The 7,870-nt window shown below is 63.0% G+C and overlaps 1 protein-coding gene across 1 annotated transcript; it reads right to left on the bottom strand.

The window, feature by feature from the left end:
* Nucleotides 1–293: 293 nt before the first annotated feature.
* SPON2 (spondin 2) lies at nt 294–6,625 on the bottom strand. The gene is made up of 6 exons (XM_023206747.3): nt 6,336–6,625; nt 5,644–5,866; nt 5,050–5,273; nt 4,786–4,977; nt 4,185–4,359; nt 294–1,012 (listed from the first exon to the last, which is right to left on the bottom strand). Exons 2-6 carry the CDS (start codon nt 5,861–5,863, stop codon nt 828–830), a joined length of 996 nt encoding a protein of 331 aa, XP_023062515.2. The 5' UTR covers nt 5,864–5,866; nt 6,336–6,625; the 3' UTR covers nt 294–827.
* Between the last annotated feature and the right edge of the window lie 1,245 nt (nt 6,626–7,870).

Genomic DNA, 7,870 nt, shown 5'->3' with positions numbered 1-7,870 from the left:
TGCCCCTCCTGTGAGCTTCTGGTCGTCCTGTGGGCAGGCACCTGCCTTCTGGGTTTGTGGATGCATCTGACACACCATTTGCTGTCTTCTGAAATCCTGTATGGGCCAGGGGTGGCCTCTGTTGTGGGGAGACCTGTGGGTCTCAAGCTTCCCTCCCACACACAGAGCATATGCCTCATGGCCCAGACGGCGTCACCAGGCGCCTTCTGAACCTGTGTCCCCCATTAGCGCACACCAGGTGTCCCCGCACTGCACAGGGCCCAGAACAAGTGTGGGGACAGCCAGCACGACACTTGTTAGGAACAGAGATAGTCTTTATTCAAATGCAAAGAGATCCATACATAACATGAAAACACAGAATTTCCCCAAACTGCCCCATTTATTCACTTCTCAAGTGTCCCCCACTTGGATGCGCCCTCGGGAGAGTGGGCTCAGCATAGCCTAGAGCACCAGGTCTGAGGTATCTGCAACCACGTGGGAGCCAGGCCCCTGGACAATGAAGGACGATCTCCTGGAGCAGCAATAACTTATAAGGAGACATAATTTAGAGTAGACGGAGCCTTGGGGATGACTTTATGCAGAAGCAGGAGGCTGAGAGCAGACGGGACATGGGGACCCAGAAGCAAGGATGGGAAAGGAGGAGGCTGTTTCCAATGCCCCTGCCGGCCACCAGAGGGCCCTTCAGTGCAGAGGTGGTCGGCGCGGCCTCACCGCGGTCAGGAGCAGCGCGAACCCCCCGTGCCCTCGGCCGCCTACAGCGTGAGCCTGCACAGGAACCCCCGACACCCCACGGCTCCGGGGGCCCCAGGGGCTGCGGGGCTCTGGTCTCAGACGCAGTTATCAGGCACGCACTCAGCCTCTTCTTCGAGCTCGGGGCAGGGGCTCCCGTGGTTGGCTGGCTGGACCCGGACGTAGCGAGTCCTGCTCTTGGCCCCCAGCCTCCCACAAGGGCCTCCGCACAGTCCCCAGGACGACCACAGGGAGACCTCGCAGTCCAGCGGCGTTTCTGGAACTGGGGGAAGCACAGGAGAGACGGAGGTGAACGCTCGCGTGAAGAGGCGCTTCGTACAAACAGAGGCCCCTCCCACCAACGTGTGCATTCATCAGAGGCCACGCCCACACTTCGGGGGCACGTGCGTTTCTCGGCGCAGTCGCAGAGCGAGCGGCAAGATGGATGGTGGATGGCACCATGGCAACCTCGGACACAACCCAAGGACTGAAGTTGCGCGTTTCTATGGAAGAGCCGGAGCTGCCGCTCAAGTCTCTGTGGTGTTGGAACTCCCACATCGTGGCAGAGTAAGAGGCGCCGGGGACCCCCGTAGGAACCCCAGGAGAGGGCGGACACCCCTGCTGTAGAAAGCTGCTCTGTCCCAGCCTGGACCCAGCTGCTACATTTACCGGAATAACAGACAGGGGCAGCGGATTCGCTGTCTGTCTTGCGGGACCGGGACCCCCACGGGACCCAGACATTTCAGTATCCTTCTCGTTTCCCTGTGTCCCATCTGGTTCCACAATTTTCATAAATTTAAAAATCATCATTTGGTGTTATGGTTAAGTCACTTGGTAATTTCCATTTTTCTAAATCAAAGTGAAAAGACCTCTTTTGCACCTCACAGGCCAAGCCAGCCAGATGGACAGTGTTTCTCTGGCTGTGTGGCCCAGAGCGGGCAGCCCTGAAGGAGGCCAGGAGCCCCACCTCACTCTGCCGTGCTCTCGAGGACAGTCAGCAAGGGCTTGGCTCTCCTCACAAATCTGCGAGGACCCTGCTGCCAGCTTTGTGGCTACTGAAGGATGAAAGAGAGTGGAGAAGAGGGTTGGTGTGCAGGTGCAGTGCCTGGAATGGTCGTGCAGCCCTGGCCAGGCCCACACCTGGAGCAGCCCTCTCCAGAGAGGCGGGAACAGGGCTTGCAAAGACCTCGGTGCTGAGGCTTCGTAACGGCACTGGTGTAGACACCAGAGAGCCAGGGCCCCAGGCAGCCCACCTGGGGAGCACACAGAGCTGCTGGGAGATCCCAGCACTCCCCGGCTTCCTGAATGAAACCAGGATGGTGGCAGCGCCCTTGCCCTCGCTGCGATGAGGAGTCAGTGAGCGCTTGCAGTGCCTGTTTTGCAGCGAGGGCCGCACCGCAAGTGTCCTGTGAGGAGGAGGCCTGGGGACAGGCATCCAGCGTGTGAGCAGGAAGCCAGAGCGGAGCCAGGCTGGCCTGGCGTGGACCTGGCAGAGCCTCCTCAGTGCCAGCCACCACATGCCAGTCCCAGCCTCTGCCCTTGGGAAACTAAAAGTCACAGGAGAGACCTTGTGGGCGGTGGTCTGTGCTCCATCCCCACAGGGCCAGCCCGGCGGGTGCTGGGGAGAGAGCCGCGAAGGCACGAGGGAACAGAAGCAGGCCAGCATGAGGCAGGCGGGTGCAGGAGGCACCAGAGGGGGCTGGTGGGAGTGGCTGTCCTTCTCAAAGCCACGATGCCTGCAGCGCCCTGGGATGGGGTGCCATGCCTCACAGTGGCGCTTCCCAGGAACACTGGGGAGGGAAGGTGCTCGGCTTGATCCTGCTCAGGCGCTGTTTGGATGGAACTCTCTAGACGGGTCTCCCTATCACCAGCTCCCCACTGTGGTCCCCCAGCTGGCACAGCTGGCTCTGTCCCCTTTCCACCCTGCTCTCCATGTTCTGCCTCCTGCTCAGAGCTCACAGCACACTCTCTCCCCACACTCTTTCCCCTGCAATGCTGCTTTATCCTTCTCCTGGCTGCTGACTTTATCCCTCTCCTGGCCCAGGGCACTGGCCATGTGCTCCCCTGCCCGCGGAGGCCCAGTGCCCCCGAAGGTGGGTCACACCGCACCTCTCTGGACCCTCTGCCCATGGAGTCTCTTCCCGCCAGACTAGCTGCACAGCACAGACAGTGCTGGCATGTTGCCTGTTGGATAAGTGGCTTGGGCACATCTGCTTGGAATGCGGCATCCGCTTGGACAAATGAGTGAGGAGCCCAAGCTGGAACTGGGCAGGGGCAGCACTGAGGCTGGCGCAGGGAAGCCCAGTTCATCCCAAACGAGGAGGAGGGACCCAGGACTGGGCACAGCCTCTGTCTGGGGAGTGGTTCCCACCAGCCGTGGGGAGCTCACCACCTCCTGTCCGACCTGACCTGGCCCTTGCCTCCAGGGACGGCTGACAGTAAGCTTGTAATTACTGCTGCTCCTCAAGACGACATCCGTCCCTACCACATGGCTTGGGAGGCAGGGGTGTGGGAGGTGGCCCCGTACCTGCCTCAACTCCAGCCAGCAAGGTGTAGGACGATGGGGCCCATGGCCAGGTTGGTGGGCTCAGTTCCTCCTCGGTAAAGTCTGAAGTCCACTCTTGTCTGGGGCCTACCCTGACTCTCCCACACCCACATCAGGGGAGACCCAGAGCCAACGGGCCCCAACCCATGACCCAGCCAGGCGCTCCATGGGACCAGTGGCCGCCACCCAGCTGGGCGGGGAGGGAACTGCCACTCAGCCCCAGCGTTCCAGCCTGCCCTGTCCAGCAGGTGCCTGGAAGAGCTAGCGGAACGCTCATCAGCACCTGTCCCGTCCCACACCAAGGCGCCTGTGAGTAGAGCCCTGAGCTGTGTGGTGGCTGGGTCCCAAGACCCCCACAGGTGCCCTGCAGCACAGCTGTCACCCGGTGGCCACACAGACAGGGCCATCCTAGCAAGCTTCCTTGTCAGCTGTGACACACAGGTCACCTGTGGTGCGTGTCTGACAGGACAGAGTCTCTCATGTACTGTCTGGAGCCTCCTTTCATTCTTTCCCCTAAGCTGTGGCCCTGTAAGATGCTTTCAACTGCAAATAATGTGGAAGAGTCACATCTTCAGTGTTGGAAGGAACAGAATCCTGAATCTTCTAAGTTAGCACCATCTTGCAGCACAGGCTAGGAATCCCTACTTGGAATTTCTCCGAGCCTTAGATTCAGGTCTGGCCGTGGCCCTGCGGCAGGGTTCAGGGCTGCTGTGCCTCCCGTGTGAGCCTTATGTCCTGTGGGGTGAGCCGCGGCTTCTCCATCACAGGACGAGGCCGTGGCGGACACTGAGTTTCCCGCGGAACCTCAGCGCCTCTGCCCGCTGGAGTGTCGAGGTCCCTGGGCCCTGCCGTGGGCACTTCCCACGCCAGCTCCCCCCTGCCGCCTGCAGAATGGGAAGGAGGCCGTTACCTGAGGCGCTGTCTACGATCTCATTGTCTCTGCTGGGCGGGACCGGGGCGGGAGGGACGAAGGCCCTGGGGCTCTGTCGCAGCCGCACCAGCGTCACCCTGGCGATGGGAGGCAGGGCCTTCAGCCTCGGGTAGTAGAACGAATTGGCCGGGTGGCTGGGAGAGGAGGACGTTATCTGGGGAAAAGGAAGAGGAGGTTGGCCTGGGGTCCAAGAAACTGACCTTCTGTTATGCCTATGGCCTTACTGGGGCCACTGCCCAGCGTCCAGCACACCCTCTGCGCCACTGTGGGGGACAGGGTCCCATGTGCTCGTCTCAGCCGTCCCATGGAACAGGGGCTGGAAACCGAGGCCAGGAAGGGGCGGCCTCCTCAGTCAGGAGGCGCGTCCTGCTCTCCTCCCTGCGGTGCTGCGACTCCGGGTTGGGGGAGTGTGGGAGGAGCTGCACCCCCTTGCTCACCGCGGGCGCTAGAAACAGCCTCTTCCACACAAAAGCCGCAAGCGGGAGTTTTTGTGCTGGGAGGCGAGGGCGCAGCCAGGCCCCAGCCCCGTCCCCACCGCGGGGGCCACAGTGGCCCTTGCGCGCGCGGGGCGCCCGCTCACCTCGGTCACCGTGTCCTGCGGGATGGTGGCGAAGTTGGGGGAGGAGAAGGTGAAGCCGCTGTCCGTCCCGGCGTCGTAGGGGTACAGGTCCAGCGCCGCCTGTTCCCGCCAGCGGTCCCCGTCGCACAGGTCCAGGCTGTCCACGCCCACGAACCAGTCGGGGCTGGGCACGATGCGCACCACGAACGAGACCTGCGGCGACGGCGGCTCAGCGCGCCCGGCCCCGGCCCCGTGGCCCCCGCCCCCGGCTGGCCCCGAGCTCACCAGCGAGTGCCGGCGCTGCACCTCCAGCTCCGCCGACGTCTGCCCGGTGCCGCTGGGGACTGCGGGCGCTGAGAACACCGCGTGCACGCTCTGCAGCGCCTCCCCCGCCGCCTCGATCTCCTTCATCAGCGCCCAGGCCTCGCCACGCTCCGCAAAGTCGCGCAGTCCGTTGCTCACGTACTGATTCTTCCTCCACATGCTGTAGTCCGAGCTATGCGCGGCCCCTGCGGGACCACCCGGCCGCGCCGCAGGCCATGGTCAGAGAGGACGGTCGGGCTTGGATCCCAGCGGGCGCCCCAGGAAATCCCTCCCCGCCGCCCTCAGGGAACCATGGTCCCCGCCCCGTCACGTCGGACCGTGACACCCTGTGGCTGCCCCTGCCCCGACCCACCTGCAGCCCACTCTCCCCGTGACCGCCCCCTGCCCCCACTGCACCCCCGGAACCGCACACCGCAGGCGCTCGGCAATCACTCTTGCATTAGAGTCTCCCAGACGTGAGCGCGCCCCAAACTGGGAAGCGCCGTGCAGCTGCTGGGGGCTCCGTTGCCGCAGCCCTCCTGGAAGAGCAGAAGGCGAGGAGCGGGCTGCACTTACCCAGCAGCGAAGACCACTGCGCGGGGGGGCGGAACATGGGGTACTGCTTGGGGAAGGCCGTCTGGCTCCACTTGCCCGTGAAGGTGATGCTGTATTTGGCCGGGGCTCTGGCGGAACAGACGGACTCTCCCCCACGAGGCAGGCCGGCGGCGCCCAGCGTGGCCAGGAGGAGAGCCCAGAGGGCCCTGCCCAGGGCGGCGGCCGGGCTGGGGTTTTCCATCACCTGGGAGCACAGAGAGGAGCAGCCGCGCGCTGGCACCGTCGTGGCAGCCTCGGGGTGGACAGCCGAGAGGGCTGCGGCACTTTGGGCTCCGAGGACGGCCCCCAGCGCCCGCGCCCCCCTCCCTGCTCCGTAAAGCTCTCCTGCGGCGCTTCGAGACCCCCCATCCGCGGAGGGGGCGGCGCGGGGTTAGATCGCCCGTGCGCCTGCGAGCGACCAGGGGTAACGGGCAGGTTTTCAGTGCGAGTCCCTGCAGCTTGCCGGGCCGGTCTGGGTGCGGCCTCCGGGAGGTGCCCTCGCCGTCGCAGGGAGCCGGGGCCTTGGCCGACTGGCTGCCCCCGGGACTAGACCCGAAGCTCGGTAGCAGCCAGTCCTGGGGGTCCCTCTGGAGGTGCCACAAGGTTCTGGGCCGCGGGGAAAGTGCAGGAGGCCTGGGCCCTCTCTGGGTGTCCTGGTGGCACGCAGTACTCACCCGGCAGGAGCGGCGGGAGCGCGGCGGGCAGCGGTCGGGTCCCAGCCAGAGCCCGGAGCTCCTATTTAAGCCCGAGACCGGCGCTCCGGGCCGGCCAATGAGGCTCCAGTTGCTCCTGTCCTCGATGCTGCACGGCCTGGCCTCCAGCGAGGGGCAGATGGGACGTGGGAGAAAGGACGAGAAGGGGCTCCGGGGGCTGCCGCTTTCCCAACTCGCCCTGCCCAGCGACCTTCCCCGGGCCTGGATCGTCCTCCTCCCCTGGCCGTGCTGCCGCACCCCTTTCTTTGTCTGTCTGTCCTGTCCCTCCCCTCCCCTCCCGTCCCGTTAGCTCCCCTCCCCCTCCTCCCCTCCCACACTCCTCCCCCCTCTCCTCTCTCCTCTCCCTCCCCGTTTCTCTCCCGTTCCATCAAGCGCCTTCCTAGTGCCTCCCTAGGTGCCCCTGAGGGGAGTTCTGTGCCCCAAGCCGGGAAAGCCCAGCGCGCGGGGGCAGAGGGGCTCTTGGTTTCGCCTTCTCGAAATTAAAGCAAGCATGCTACACCTTCCCGCGCAGGGTGTGACCTGGAGAGCCCTGTGCGTGGCCTGACTTCAGTCTACATGCTGGAGGTGGCTGGGGAAGCTCCTGGATCCCGGCGCAGGCACCCCTGGCCTTTGGGGCCCCGGCTTTAAGTCTCTTTCCTGGCATGGCCTAAAGCTGCACAGAGCAGCCTAGCTGTCTACACGGTGGCCAGAGGGCATTTGCAAGCCATCCCTCTTGGAGGGAGGTCAGAGTGGGCTGAGGGTCTGGGGTGGAAAGCACAGGGAGTCAGGAAGTAAGCCACACAAAGGGGGCCCCCCTCCCCAGGGCCCCGCACAGGGCTGGGGCTGCAGGCAGGCAGTGTGTGCGGTGCGGAGCCCTCCCAGGGGCTCTAGGCTTCCCTACTTTGGGGCGAAGCTAACAGATGCTGAAGTTGATCCTGCTCCATGTCAGGAAAATATTTATAGGTCCCCAGTCATGGGATCTGGAAACCAGAGCGGAGGAAGGAGCCTGGGGATGGTCTTGCTCAATCCTTCCTGGCCTCTGCTCATCGGAATCACCCAGAGGGCTTTTAATCTTAGACAAAACACTCTGATGTTTGGAACCCTGTTAATGTTTCACATATTCAAAAAGAAAGAAAAAATAAATAGAAGCAACTAGGACAGAATGCGAACAGAAACAAATGATCTAACCTGTATTTTAAGTGAAAACCACAGATAAGCCACTCAATGCAGTATTTAGACTCCAGGCTCCCAGGACAAAGACAAATTCCACCTCCTTGCTTCTCAAATGTTTTGATCTGAGGACTCCTTCACACTCTTAAAAGTCACTGAGGGCCAGGTGCAGTGGCTCATGCCTGTAATCCCAGCACTTTGGGAGGCCCAGGCAGGAGGATCACTTGAGCCCAGAGTTCGATACCGGCCTGGGCAACATAGGGAGACCTCATCTCTATAAAAAATACAAAACTTAGCTGGGTGTGGTGGAGTGCGTCTGTGGTCCCAGCTACTCGGCAGACTGAGGT

Source organism: Piliocolobus tephrosceles, chromosome 3 (assembly GCF_002776525.5).
Source record: "Piliocolobus tephrosceles isolate RC106 chromosome 3, ASM277652v3, whole genome shotgun sequence".
Taxonomy (NCBI): Eukaryota; Metazoa; Chordata; class Mammalia; order Primates; family Cercopithecidae; genus Piliocolobus; species Piliocolobus tephrosceles.
The sequence above is the reverse complement of the archived record's forward strand: the minus strand, read 5'-3'. Positions and strand labels throughout refer to the sequence as shown.